Source organism: Rattus norvegicus, chromosome 6, assembly GCF_021556685.1.
Source record: "Rattus norvegicus strain SHRSP/BbbUtx chromosome 6, alternate assembly SHRSP_T2T, whole genome shotgun sequence".
NCBI classification, from domain to species: domain Eukaryota; kingdom Metazoa; phylum Chordata; class Mammalia; order Rodentia; family Muridae; genus Rattus; species Rattus norvegicus.
Window position 1 is genome coordinate 105,295,566 of NC_141539.1, and position 15,340 is coordinate 105,310,905.

Consider the following 15,340-nt stretch of genomic DNA (forward strand, 5'->3'; position numbering starts at 1 on the left):
CTTTACAGGGAAAAAAGTGTTTATTTTGGCGTATGGTTACAGAAGGAGAGTCCATGGTGGTGGGAGGCATGGCAGCAGGAGCTGGACCATGAAACTGGCTGATCGAATTTCATCCTACATGAAGCTGGACCGTGAAGGGGGTGAGGCTACAGACCCTCAACGCTCACCCCCAGTGGTGTACTTTCTCTAGCAAAGCAGAGCCTTAGAGCCTCATAACTGTCCCAACAGTGCCACTCATACCTCAGATCAAGCACTCATATATGTGAATGTATGGGGTGAACATTTCTCATTCAAACCACGGCATTTTCAGTACACAGGGTCCTAGAGTTAACCCCCAGAATAGCACAGATTTAAAAACATAATAATTTCTAAGATTTTTCTAGCCATAAATACAGCAAATGTATTTATTTAGGTCTTTTTATCGGTGGGAGATAGAGTGGGAGGCTGCCGCGGTTTGAACCTAGCAAGCCAGACATACATGCTACTTCTGAGCTGTCCCTCACACACACTTGATTTATTTAATCGGTGCTTTTATGATTGGTTGGCTGGGGTTGTCTTGAGACAGCATCTTTGTCTGTAGGCCAGCCTGGCCTGGAACTCAATGCTCCTCCAATACTTCCTGAGTTCTAGGATTGCAAGCCTCTACCCCATGACAATGGATTTTGGTATATAGATGCTAATTTTTTTAGCTTTGTACCTAATATTTCCCATTTTTGAACTCTCATAATTAAATCTTTGTTTCTAGTCATTTATTACTAATTTATAGAAATAGAGTTATATTGTTTGTCTTGTCTCCTATGAGCTTATAAAAATCACTTAGTTATAAGAGGAGCTTTTTGGTAGATTTCTTGGAAGACTTTGTTTTCACTGTAAATAACAATGCTGTCTGCAGTCGGAGGCATCTTCCTTTCCAGTGCATTTTTGCTGTTGAACAGATGTCAGGAGACCCTCATCTTGTTCCTTCCGAGGAAGGAAACTTCCATCCTCCTACATTAAGTCTGATGTTCCCTGCTAGTTGTCTTTAACCACTTCAAAATTTAACCATCTCTCTTCCCAGCTCTCAACTCAATCCCTAGTGCCCAGCACATAGTAGACCCTTTATAAGTACTCAGTAGGAAAAAGTGAAGATCCCGTTATCGCCTGCTTTGTTGACGTATCCAGCTTACTTTCCTACCTGACAGACAAAAGGGGACTTGGTTGAATATGCTCAGACATCACAAAAAAATAATCTGGCAATAAATACTTGTCAGATTCACCTAGGCACTGGCCCCACAGCAGCCACTATTTTAAGGGGCAGAGCACTTGTAGACCAGCTTTCTAGCAAGCCTTTTACAATGTCTGGGCATCTATCTGGGAGGAATAGGTGACTTCAGTAAAATAAATATTTTAAATCAAAAGCATTCCATCCCCAACAGAATTCACACACAAAGCTCTCAGCTTTAAAAGTGAAGAGTTTCTGGGTGAGACTCCCACTGCACTGAGACCTTGGGCCCTCAGCTGGGTAGGGGAGTTTCACTACATCTATTTCAGCCACTTATAGAAACAGAAAGGGGAAAGTGGGTGGCTGTGTGCACAGCAGCCGTGGCTCTGTTGTATTAATATCTACCAGGTCCAACTTTTATTAGAGTTTTGTTTTACTTTGGGGGACTGAAGAGGCAGACAGAAAAACCTTGCAGCATCTGAGCTATAGTTTCCCACCCTTCTCTCTAAACATTCCTCTTGGTTACCCTGCTGCCAGCCCACAGCCCGGCCCCACCTCACAGTGCCTGGAGGGTGGTTAAACTGCTCCCTGAGCACCCAGCACTGTGGTCACACCTGGCACCTTTGGCATCAGCTTTTCTCCCGTTCCCAAAGGGGTAGGGGAGAAAGATTAAGTTATTTGTTCCTTTTCTGGCACAAGTGTGGGTGTGTGGAGACCTGGCCAGCCTTTGTCCCTGGTCCCCACCCAGTCCAATGCACCCACCTGCAGCCACTGGACTTGAGTCTAAAGTTTGATACATTTGAAAGGCCCTTTTCACTCTAGGTACCTCCTTAGTGTCCCCAAAGCATTTGGAGCCACATTCTCCATAGTCCCTGATAATTTACCAGACCCTGCTCCCACAACCAGAAAAAGAATTTTAAATGAAACCACCATGTTGATTTTCTAAAACCTGGTTTGTGCATTTGAGAGCAGCTTTGAAATACATGCTCATTACCTCTGACGAAGGAGGAAACTGGGGTGAGAAGGGGAGGGGAAGAGGCAGCAGGTGACCCGTAGCCAAGATGGCTGGGGAAGATCAATATTCAGTCTATGGCTGACCCTCAGAAGCCCCGACTGAACCAGAAAAGGAGCTTGTCTTCTGTGGCTGCCACCACCCAAGGCTGAAAGAGGAAACACTCGTGCACGGGGAAGTTCTGAGCCTGCAGCCCTTGAGGCTTGAACAAGCCCATGAGAATGTGGGGAAGCCCCCTGCAGTGGGCCTGCCTGTCAGAACCCAAATGCCAGCCTGATGCTCTAACAAACTCATGCTCCCTGGGTTACCAAGGAAAATGGGGAAAGAGCCCTCTAATCCCTGCTAGGAACCAGTAGGAGGTAGGATGATCTATGCAAAAACTGTAGGCGGTGGCCAATATGAAGATTTGCCAGCAGGTTCTTGTCCTGATCTCAGGGTGGTCTTCAGGGCAGATGGAGACCATCCCATAGCCTGTTAGTTGTGAAGTGCTCAAAAGTAAACGAAGCTACTATTCTGTTCTGGTGTCAGACAGTTGGCTCTGTTACTGTCTAAAAGGCTGGGATGCCACAGATCCCAACCCTGAGAGCCATGTCTTCAAGAAGCAGGCATGTCTCAAGCCAGACCGGGATCCACAGCTCTTGGCAAACTGCCCATGGACAGCTGGGGTGGAGGGGATGAGGGGGGTCTGGCTGGAGAAGCTACCCAACAGGGAGAGTGACTGTGCTTCAGTCACAGCCCTGTGACCTCTTCAATGTTGCCTCTGCCAACTGCACTCTCTACCCGGAGGGATCATGGGCTCCCACACCAGGGCCTGCCCTGTCTGACCAAAGGCAACCAGATCAGCTGCAGCTGCTGGGTGAGAGACCAAGCACTCAGAGGGACCAGAGAAGCAGCTGGAGAAAGATTCCTGGGGTGTAAATATTTATACAACATGGTGCGTGGGAAGAGGCAAGTCGGGGGAGGTGGTAGGAAGTGAAGACACAGACAGATGCACAGAGCCTGAACTCGGGCTCAGGCAGGGAGGGCAGGGACTGCTGGGATCCAACATTAGAGGCTGAGTCCTGGCCAGTTCTCCTGCCCCAGTGATGGGCACAGCTTAGAAACTCATCACACAAGTATGTCCCAGTCATTCCCACTGTTGAATCTACACTGTGTGCATTTGATGTGGATACTGACAGGTACAGATAGAGAGGAGGAGGATCTGCCTTGAATCAGAGCAGACAGAAAACAAGTGTACAGGGTCTGAGGATAAAGGCCTGGGGACTTGTGAGGCTTATGCAAGCCAAGATACCTCTCAAGTCCTTCTATAGTAGATGGCCATGATAGTAATGAAGGGACAGGTTCTGAAAAGGATGAAGTAAATGAAGTACGCCCTAAGTGACACTCATCAGGAAGTGTGTGCCCACCATTATGTGGAACCTAGGCAGACAGGGCCATCCGAAGACACCCTTGGCTGCTCTTGGGCACCCCACCCCTGATGCAGCTTAGTTCCAGGTGTGCCTAGGTAGAAGCTGACCCAGGCATCCTTCCCCTGTGCTTTCTGCAGACTTAGCCATGGCCCAGCAGCTCTGGTGTTCCAGGATGGGAAGGGAGCCTGAGCTGGTGGGGACAGCCAGATGGACTCCAGTCAATTTGCCTTGGACAGCTGGGGAGCAGGGCTCAGGCCACTCCCCTGTCACTCCAGACTAGGAGGGGCACGGTTGTAACTTCTAGGATTGCCCTGCTCCCACAACCACCAAGAAGTGCCGCCTGCCTCTCTCAGTGCCCAGGCTGACCCTCAGAACCTCCCACAGACGGATTCTGGGCTGCTCTCAGTGTCCAGTAGTCTTGACCTTCACACTGACAAACAGCGGGGTACTGGGGAGGAGAAGGACAGATCTCCAGTGGGAATATGCTGTCATCTTGGCAGATCAGCCCAAAAGTAAGAACGATAGCAGCATCAGTGGGGAGAGGGCTATCAGAGAGTCCCAGACTCCACCGGAGACAGACCCCTCTGCTTCAAGTCCCTCATCACTTCTCCAAATATCTTCCCAACAGGACACCACCCCTAAGTTCCTACCTCTTCCTGTGAACCCCGCTGACACTCACTCATCCACCCACGGAACTCCCCCAAGCAATGGGGTCCAGGCCCACACACTGAGCAGGAAATGCCATCTGTCCCCACCTCTGGCCAGGGCCTGGCAGACAGCATCAGTTTGTCTTGAAGGGCTCCTCTTCCAGGACATTAGGGCCAGGGGGGAGCATCTTCAGGCACCCAAGACCTCTGGCACCATGGCCCCTGCCGGCTGGTTGCAGTTCTCCATGCCAGCTCTACTCAAACAGATGAGCACCAACAAATGCTGTACAGCCTCAGGAAAGCTGCAGGGGGAAGACCTGAAATAGGGTAAAGACAAAAAAATGTATATATATATTAAGGCAGGCAGCCTATGGCAGGGAAACAGGCTAAGAAGGAAGACCAAGGTGGGAAACAGATCTAAGAATGATAAGGAGAGAGACAGTTATAAACACTCTGAAAAAGAAGAACACAAAAGCAAAGGAGGGGAGGGCAGGGATAGGCGACCCCAAAGAGAAGCAGGGGGACCGGTGAATTCTGATCCTTAATCAGATACTCTCAGGAATGTTCTTGTTGCTTTGGGGGTAGGGGTGGGGAGTGTCAAACTCTTCAGAACACTGAGCAAGGACAATACGAGGAAAGATAACTTCCTTTCCTACCTGCTTCTCCTGAAATCCTCCCAGGTCACTTTCCCCTTTGGTCATTTGTAGAGTGAGGACTGTCTTCCTAAAGTAAGGCCCAAACTCCATCCCTTCAACATGGGCACTGTCAACTTCCAACACGGCGCCCTGTGGAAGGTTCCTTGGTGCATCTTAACGGAGCCTGGCACTAGGCTTTCGAGTGTAAAGGCTCACTGGGAACATGGGCTAACCTATAGAACTGCCACACTGGAGAGTGAGAGGTTATAGAGTACTAGCCTACCATCTCTTTGCAAACTCAGAGAAATCCCAGCAACTGGAAACAACACAGAGGATTTAAATTGGTTTCTAGACATTCCTTAGAAATTAAGGAGCAGAACAGTCCTGCCTTTCTCCTTGCAAGGGTTGGCAAACAGTTGTAGAAATTTACCCTCCATGCCTATGTCTGGAGAACCCAGGGAGAATCAGAAGTCCCTGACCTCTTGTGGCTGAGTCTCCATTACTCTGCTGCCTCTCTAGTGTCTGTCTCTGCCTCTTCTCCAATGTCTTTAACAAACACAGCCCTGCCCACTCTTCTACCTGCTTAGGATATCAAGAGCTGTGAGGAAGCAGAGACACACCAGGCACACACGAACACATAAGGGTTTCCTTTAGGACCCAGCATTGCCAAGTCAGGCTCCCTTGGGTTGGCAGGGCAGGCTTCCAGTAGAAGGGTGGCTCACGAAGCCATCTAAAACTGACCCTTGTTAAGAATGCTGACTGCTCTCCCAGAGGTCCTGAGTTCAATTCCCAGCAGCCACATGGTGGCTCACAACCATCTGTAATGGGACCCGATGCCCTCTTCTGGTGTGTCTGAACACAGCCACAGTGTACCCACATACATGAAATAAATGAATCTTTAAAAATAAATAAATAAAATGAAACTGACCTTCAAAGTTCAGCCAAGGGGAAAGCATATGGACTGAACTCTGATCCACTGGGATAAAGAAAATGGCGCCCTAGCCAGCGCTCCTCCAAGAATTCTAAAGGATTTGGTCCTGATCCTGTACATGCCAAAATATCACGATTTCATCTACCTCAAGCTGGGAGATGTGACAAAAAGCTTGGAAGGGACTGTTGAGGCTGTGGCCCATCGTCCTATCCCTGCCAACCTTCAAACCTGTCACAGTCATAGAATCCCTGACTCAAACGATTATTTAGTTGCACACCAAAAAAAAAAAAAAAAAAAAAAAAAAAAAGACAAACTAGGACACTAGAGGCTAGACAATCTACTCTCCCAAGCAGCACCTATAAACCTTACTCTATCTGGTCACAAGATGTGGACACAAGGAAAATTCACAGAGACTGCAGATTTTAGCTTTTTGAGATTGGGCCTGGTCAGAGGTCAAGTTGCCCCTGGTTTCTCAAGGGACTCTAAATAAACATTGGGAGTCACCCTGTTACAGGCTGTGTTCCAACCCTAGCATTGCAGCTTCCTGGGCAGGCAAGGGACCTACCTGCCCTCCCCTAGTCTCCTCTGTGAATGACAGTAACCACGACACTGGTCTCCCGGGGCTGCTGTAAGGACAGATGAGCAAAGCACTTGGCATGCCGTGGACAGGCATGACACCCGCAGCCCCCAAGCAAGCCATTCAACTTTTGTTGTGTGCTGAGCAGCCCGCAACTGACAAGGCCAAGAAGGAGGCTGGAAGACCCACCAAGGCGGACTCCATGGAGCCACTGGAGCAAAGTCAAGTATCCCTAGCAAGAGAGACAAGCGGGTCCCCAAGGAGGCTCGGACAGCTGGTCAGTAGAACACTCGGTGGGAAAGCCAAGGACAACGGCCCAAAGCTGAGTGTCTGAATAGATGGGGGATACAGAGCTGTACTCTCATCTCCCGTCATTACCTCAACGGGGCTGCCACACCTTTGTGTGCATTTATGCTCACGTGAAACTCTGCACCAGAATAATCCCAGGGCCTGTCGGAGTAGAGAAATGTGGCTGGAGTGGACTTAGAGTGACCAGTATCTCTAGAAACCTACTTACCGGGTATTTCTGCATAGATGCAAAAACTGGTCCTTCTGTGGGGTGACATTATGAATAAAATGTTCAAATACTTTTTTATTATTAATTATTGCATTATTTGGGGGGGGTGTATCTACTGCAGCACTCATATGGAGGTCAGAGGCCAACTAGTATGGGTCAGTTCTTTCCTTCCAATCTGTGTCCTAAAGATCAAACTCAGGCCAGCAGGCTGGACGGCAAGTGGCTTTGCCCACTGAGCCATCTCTACGCTCCACACTAATACTCTACTTAGGGCAGATGTTATTTTTTTTTATGTGAAATAGGATCTAATATATAAGATTTCTTTCAAATTTAAGAGTGGGGCTCAGAATGTGGCTCAGTGGTATAGTGTGTGCTTAGCATGTGTAAGGCCTTCCCAACTTCTCCCCCCCCCACCCCGCCCTTAGTTTTTCAAGACAGTGTTTCCCTGTGTAGCCCTGCCATTTCAAAGCAAATCAAATACCAAAACAATAGTACGGGGAGGAGGTGGCTGGGGCTGTAAATGGACACGCTTGGCTCTGAGCTGGTGATGCTGAAACTGGATAATGGGTCCATGGTTTTGTTTGTTTGTTTAACATTCCACTGTGTATGTTTAAAATTGTCCCAAATCATAAAGCTGAAATTATTTTTAACTCAATGATTGTCTTATTGGATCTTGCAACACACTGCTTCCTATACACGCACTATCTCCAACTACTGATGCGGTCACAGAAAGATCTGTCAGGACAGCCCTACCCAGGGTCAGAGAGGTTCCTTAAACCCTTCCCTTTTCTTATGTGAGGACCAAGGATGGGATCCCTTCTCCCATGGCCACTGGGCCATTGAAGGTTGGGAACCACATTTAATTTTTTTTTAAGTTCCATAAAATTATTTTTCAATTGGTTTAATGCATTTTAAGACATAATGAACTTTTTAAACCTCTTTAGCAAGGCAAACTATTAAGCCTTTTCTTTCAGGAAAATGGGGAGGATCACACACACTCCACCTCAGAGGGTGTGAGGGTAAACAGGTTAGTATATTGTGGTACCTGTCACTAGTGAGCATCACCAAATGCCATGGCTGGAGGATTGTCTTCTGCAGGCGGCAGCCTTAGCCTCTGAAACTCTTAGCAGAGGAACCCCTGCCCTTGGCACTATAAGTTCTAGATGCTACCACCTTGGTTTTTATTTTCAGTATGTTTGCTGCCAAAGCAAGCACTTGTTTTTGTTTTCCAGACAGGGACTGTATCTCACTTTTGTAGCTCAGAGTGCCCACAGACTTACAGTGATCTTTCCTTCCTTCCTTCCTTCCTTCCTTCCTTCCTTCCTTCCTTCCTTCCTTCCTTCCTTCCTCGGTGTTAGGATTACAGGTATTGATTGGCCATGAGGCTCCACTATCCAAGACTTTTCTTGACTAAATAGAAAGTCATGCTAACTATTCTGAACATCTTAGGGCCTGGCATCCTGCCAGGCATTGAGGAAGCCATGGCTACTACCCTCCCCGGATGCCTAGAATATACCCTCTGGCCCAGAACATGTCACTTTGGAGGATGAGTTTTCGTTTTCTCTCTCTCTCTCTCTCTCTCTCTCTCTCTCTCTCTCTCTCTCTCTCTCTCTCTCTCTCTCTCTCTCTCTCTCTCTCTCTCTCTCTCATGATGTAGGCCACTGGAGATGAACCCATTCCTAAAGACTGGGTTGGTTTTGGCAAGTACTGAAAGGGCTGTTCACCCTGGTTGGCAAACAAGCCATGAAGCCCTCCACACAGCAGGGGGCAGTACAACACATCTTCAAGGACTGGAGGGGTCTCCCAAAGGACCTGACCAGAGCTATGCTTCCATGGTCAGTAGCCATGGTTTGGGGCCTCAGGTGAGGGACCTGCAAGTGAACAGGTGAAAGGACAAAAGAAAAGGTACTACAGACATAGCAGCCATGTCTGAGTCCCTACTCCCAAGGCCTGAGCCAACCAAATGCAGGCATGAAGAACTCAAAGCCTGCTTTAGATCCCAGTCTTTCCTTAGAACCACTGTCTGAAGAACCAAGAGGAGGCAGATGGAAGGGCTACAACAGCTCCAGCTGCTCTGTCTCCTTCCTGAGGTGGGCAGGAAGCGGGCAGAGCTCACGACGAAGCAAGAACGATCTCAGAAAGCCCTTGGGTCTTAAGACCTATACAATGCATTAGTGAAATTATCCCAAAGTGTCTAACCTTCTGCCTCCAAGGAAGATAGCAATCTCTGAGAGACCTTGGGAGCAAGGGCTGAGGCACCAGATTTGGGAGCCAAAAAGTTTGACTTCAAACCCTGGGCAAGGCACTTAACACGCTTTTCCTGTAAAATGAGCCTAACCTTTGCTCTATATAAAGCTGTTGCTTGGAACAGTAGAAGCCAATAGGCTTAGCAAGAGTCCCCAACCCAATGGGGACACACTACTACTGACTGCATGGAGGGGGTTCGGCGAGAAAGGAACATACAGTACACCTTGGCAGAAGAAAGACATGCACAGAACACTGCTTCCAACTCAGACCCAGAACCCCAAAGACTTATGCCTATATCCCTCAGATTGCAGCTCCCAGAAGCCACCAGGCCACAAAGGCTGCATGAATCTGCAATGACAGTGGACTTAACCTGCTTTTTCCATGGAGGGGTCAAAAGGAAAGGGGGCATTGTGGGTTTTCTGCTGGGACAACCTAAGCTAGGCTAACTGAGCACATTCTCACATGAACATACATGAAGACAGTCACCCTGAGGCCATGTCAACTCTGAAGGTTGTGAGGCTGGCCTCTTTAGTCAGAGCAGACTTAGGCTTCTCCTAGGCAGGGAGGAAAGAGTTAAGCCTGCTCTAGGCTGGGAAGGAGGGTTCAGCAGTTATAAACAGTGAGCCTAGGGAGGGAGGGAGGGAGGGAGCTAACACAGGATGTGGCCAGGGCTTGAGCTGTCTGATTATTAACTTCACTTTTATTTGGAGGGGGATTCATTCTCTGTTTCACTTCCCATCAAGGAAGTGAAAGCCCAGGTCTCAGAGGGCCTGGTTTCCAATTGTTTTGTCACAGCTCATTTATTTTCCCCCTTAAATAAATAAACAAAACCACCTCTTTGTTTTCCCCGTAATGAGCATTCAGCAGATCATCTGTGGCCGAGGCATGAAAGGGGTTTTCAGGAGTCCTCCACCACGGGAGAACTTTGGGTTTCATCTTTTAAAAGGGAAAAAGAAAGGGTCCCTCCGTTGGCATCAGCCTTCTCCGAGCTGCAACGAGCACTCCTTTCCTGCCTGCTCCTGCGACCTCAGCCCACACCTCAAGTCCTGCCGAGCATTTAGACCAGTGGTCCTCAACCTTTCTGACGCTGAGACTCTTTAATACAGTTCCTCATGCTGTGGTGACCCCCCCCCCTCACACACACACACATAAAATGATCTTCGTTGCTACTTCATAATCGTAATTTTCCCACTGTTGTGAATCACAGTGCAAATATCGGTGTTTTCCAATGGTCCTTTGATTCCCAGAGGGGTCTCGACCCACAGGTTGAGAACCATCAGCGTGGTCAGTCTTCAGTTGGTCCTGAGCCTGCCTGCCTGGTTGTCCTCCCATTGCTCACAGCCCGGGCCATACAGAACCGCACAGAGAGGCTCTGAGGAGTCATCTTCTCAGTCTGGTTCACACCTACGGTTTTGGTTCCTACCGCACCCTGACAGTCCTACTCAGAATAACTTTCAGTAAACACACAAAAGGGTTCCATTGCAGGGCTTAAGAAAACACCACCACTATACATACCCCTGTGCTAAAGTTCAAAACACCTGTGAACCTTGCCTAACTCCTAGCCCAAATCCAGATTAAAACCTATTCAATCATGGTAATCCTCTTGCAAGGATTCTTTCCTGCGTGACCTACCTACCCAGTAAGAAGACCAACTTCTTGATGGGCCTGACACTCATGGGTCCTCGAGATTCAGAAGGGGAGGACGCAGCCACAAAGACTGAGAGTAGCCGAATCCCACTGATGATGGCATGTAGGTGGGCTAGCCAGGAAGAGGCAACTTCACCGGAAACAGAGGAGGAAATTAAAGAAGGCTTCCTAATGGGGGCTGACAGAAGAGAGAATATTCTAAAATCTACAAATGATAGAACAACATGTAAGCTAGGCAGAGAGGAGGAACGGTGGGGTCTTCTGTTCCTTGGATGACATCAGAATGATTGAGAAACTGGAAATGAGCTGATCACCTATAACACTGGAGCAGTTAGTCCTTGACCCTGGGTTGGTACGACCCGAGGGCATCCACTGGAATATCACCTTGTCTCGGACCCTGACACTGGGCTGCCAGGCAACCGCCTGGTGATCACTGACCTACTTCAACCACCCATGACTTTAAGCTCTTTGAATATAGGGCAAAAAGAACTAGGAGGCGACTGGGACAAATCCAATCACTGACCGAAGCGCGGGCCCTGCCTGCTAATGGCTAACTGATAGCATTCCCAAACGTCCCAGGGAACGTGCCAAGACCTCCGGTTTTCTTCCCGTTCTTAGAAATTCCTTCCCATGCCCATGGCATTTCGGTTTCCAAACCTAGGTCTACTGCGGGGCTCGGTGGCCGGACCCTTGGCCGCGCCCAGAGCGGCCAGGAGCGGGTTAAGGGCGCCAAGATGGCCGGCTTGTTTTGCTCGCCGAGGCATCACGCGGAGGCTGCCCTTTGCCTCCGGGGCCGCGGTCAAGGTTCCGCCGCCCTCTCTGGCACACTGCCCCGGCCGGCCCGAGCAAGCCTCCTCCCCTGAGCCCCGGCGCCTCGCGAACCTTCCAGACCCGGACGCAGCAGAGCGGCAGAGTGGCAGTGTGGCTTGCCCGGAGCTTCAGGGCCGCTGCTGGCCCTTCCGCATCTCGGAGCGTCTGCGGCCGGGTCCGCGGATGGCGAGCCGGCTGCGGTCGGCAAGCCGGTCTTCCCCAGCCGGCCTCCCGGGGCCTTTCCCGCCGCACCGCCAGCCCAGGAGGCGCGATGGGCGTGGCAACACTGCCCTCCACTGGCCAGTGTGCCAAACAGCACATGCGGGACCACCAAAACTGCCCTGATCACCTGACACTGAGACTCAGCTTTCTAGAGAGTTCTCGAACCACGAGAGTGCACCACACTTCCCAAGGCATCCAACACTTCTGTTAGCCCGGCCCTGATTCAGAGTTTGCATTTTACGGAGTTCCAGGGTGGATACTGCTGTTGCCTGCTGGTCCTGAACCCACCAGCTTGGTTCTCTTACTTAGATGAGGGCTCGACCATCCACTCCAGTATACAAAATACGGTGCAGACAGCACAGAGGACCCTGACAAAGCTCTCCCCTATATGACACTGAGCAGAGTAATCTCACAGATCTATGGCGGCACTTGAGAAAGTTTTCAATTTTAAGCGCATAGATGTCTGCCTATGTACTTCTGTGTACCATGTGCGGGCAACACACTCTAAGGCCAGAAGAGGACTTCAGATCCCCTGAACTAGAATTACAGACGTTTGTAAGCTGTCACGTGAGTGCTGGGAATTGAACCTGGATCTTCTGAAAGAGTAGCCAGTGACCTTAACTGCTGAGTCATCTCTCTAGCCCCCTGAAAAAGTTTTGATACATTTATACATACGTGTGTGTGTGTGTGTGTGTGTGTGTGTGTGTGTGTGTGTGTTCACAGGTGTGCTTACATTAAATAAGGACAGTTTTCAAGACTGGTTTCCCTCCTTCCAACGTATAGATTTTGGGGACAAAACTCAGGTCATTGGGCCTGTGAATCACCTTTCCTAGCCCCAATTTGAAAAAGTTTTCAAATTTTTCTGAAGGAACACATTAAGGCACTGAGAGAAGACATAAATAGGGAACTACAGTCCCCAATTTATCATAACTTCACTGTAAGTTGGAACCTAAATAATATACATTCAGTAGGAGCCACGGTTGAATTTTTAACTCTGGGTTTTCCCCCTGGACTAGCAGTAAACACAATATTCTTTTGCAGAAAGTTCCCACAGTCGTGAGTGGAAAACAGACTGTGGTCTGTAGTGTACTGCACTGCACAGGGGTGAGTTTGATAAGTTAAGGAAGCAGGCACACTTTCCACACTACCTGGCATTTTCGGTTTATGGTAGGATTGTTGGGACATGGCTTCCCTGCAAATCTAGGAGCATCTGGGAGGTATGGAAGTTGCCTTCTGGTGGAAAGTCTAAATCGGGTCTAGAAGAAGGGAGCAGGAAGGTCCTGGGGAGAACCCAAGACAGTGCTTGTGGCAAGCAAGCAGATGGGACAGAGCACTGCCACCCATTCAAAGGTTGAAGGGCAAAACTGCGGAAACAAGAAGAGAGACCAATGGGCAAGATCCAGACATCTGGTACCCAGGACCTCCCTCTTCAGAAGAGACCCTGGGAACTGAGATCTCACACCAAGAATGATACCTAACTTCCCTTTAGGACTCCCAGCCAAGTACTTGTGGACTTTTCACTAACTGAGTCAGGTTTGTCTAGGCCCTTCCTTGAGGCCTGAGGGAGAATCACATTTGACATAAGCGGATGTGTTGGGCAGTGGTAAGAAGATAGGGTGTCATCGTCCCATCCGTGTAGTCCACATTTTGTCTGGGGCCCATTTCTCCAGGGAACATTGTTAAGCACCTGCTGTATACTTGGTACTGGTGTCACAATCCCGACGTGTGGGGAGGGCCTCAAAGGACAAGCTCATGCTGGCTCTGCCCTGCTGCTCCAAGCACTTTGGGGAACAGATAGGGGGACGCCAAATCTCCTCCTGAGTCTCGGTTCCCACCCCTCTTACTTATTCCCCTCCCTAATGACCCCAGGGTTGGCCAGGTTGGCACACCGCAACCACAAATGCTGTTGTAAGGATGTTTGTTGTAGGGTACCCATGCCACACTGAACATGTGGAGAGATAAACAGCAGTCACTGCCTCCCTGCTGGTCAGACTTCCATGGAGAACATTTCCTGTTAGTCCTGTCAGCTTGCCCAGCCCCTTTCCTCCTCAGAAGAATGGTGGATTAGGATGAGGTATTAGATGGTCAAGCTCAGCCTACCAGCACCCTGTCAGGGAGAAGGAAGACAGGAGAACTCCTATCCAGGGCCCCCAAATCACTCCAGTGTTATGCAAAGTCTTTGAGGGTCAGTGGACTCCAGGCCCATTGAGCTGGGGAGAAGAACTCATAAAAACAAACAAAACACAAGTCACTTTCCAGTTCAAAACCAGCTTTGTGTTCTCTCCAGCGGGTAGCTTAATCTCTCTGAGCCTCAGTCGCCTCATCTGAGAAGTGGGAAGGCACAGCATTCTGCCTTGTCGGAAGATTCCAAAGATTAGTAATGATCAGCTCTCGGGTGCTGACTCCATGCCAGGCACAAGGGCTTCTCATGAGGTCATGTGTGGAAGGACTGGCCTCTGGCCAGCCAGGAGTCAAACCCCATCATGGGAGCCACAAGTGCCATTTCACAATAGCCCTGGTGCTCGGCACATGTGCTTAACATTTAATAGGTGGAAGTTTAGCAAGCCCTAGGCACATAGTAAGCGCTCAATAAACGGCCTTCATTATGGCCAGAGAATGGGGATCTGTGTGTGGAAGCCCCGTGACAAAGAGTGCGGAGAGGTAGGCGGCCGATGACGGCTTGCCCCATTTCCTTCTCCCCAGGAAAGCTAGCCCCATGTGTGCTAGGCAGCTCCCAGGCTGGGATGGCAGCTCTTACTCACCCTACCCAGGGAGAAGCTTAATTAGCCTCCCAGCAGCCAGGAGCACCCCAGATGAAAGGTTCTGAGTGTGAGTATAAGGCGTAACCCCCATATTTATAACCAAGGTGAGGAAGGGTGGGGGCGGAGAGGCAGGCCAGATCAGGGCCTTGCCTTGTTTATGACAGAGGTTCTCAGGAAAGGGAGCTGGCTAAGGCGGCTGGGTCTGAGAAAAAGTTTCCAGGGGTGGGGGCGGGGCTGCTGAGGGCCTGAGAGTGGAAGGAGTTGGGGGGCTGAAAGGGTCCGGAGGCCACAAAGCTAATCATTGTTCCAGCTCCCGCAAGTTGCAAGGCCAGGGCCCAGGCTCGGCTGGGGTGGGTCTGGGTAGGTAGAGGGCTCTGAGCTGGGGCTAACAGGTCCAGATCCAAACTCTATTATGACATTCTGTAGCCTCGAGTCTGGCCTCCCTCACTGATTGGCAGTACTTAGCGGGCAGGTGCTGGCACTCACGACGCACATAAGGAGCATCTGTGCCTTCCATAGGCGTTAACTGAGCAGCTATCCCATGCCAGGCTGGGAATACAGCTCAGCGGGAGTGTTTGCTTGACTGCATGGCAGACTCCAGGCACAAGAACAAGAGATGAGGGGCCAAAAGAGCACACCGTGACAGGGACAACGGTTGTCACATGTCACATGCAGTGGTCACAAGCACTTCAGTCCTCCACACAATACCCTGGGTGAAGAGAA

At 49.8% G+C, this 15,340-nt stretch overlaps 1 protein-coding gene across 1 annotated transcript; it reads right to left on the reverse strand.

Annotated features, from left to right (window-relative positions):
- Window position 1: 1 nt before the first annotated feature.
- Window positions 2-15,134, reverse strand: LOC148005345 (uncharacterized). The gene is made up of 5 exons (XM_087555004.1): window positions 15,066-15,134; window positions 11,706-12,003; window positions 10,813-10,953; window positions 6,401-6,461; window positions 2-4,586 (listed from the first exon to the last, which is right to left on the reverse strand). Exons 1-5 carry the CDS (start codon window positions 15,132-15,134, stop codon window positions 4,460-4,462), a joined length of 696 nt encoding a protein of 231 aa, XP_087411130.1. The 3' UTR covers window positions 2-4,459.
- Between the last annotated feature and the right edge of the window lie 206 nt (window positions 15,135-15,340).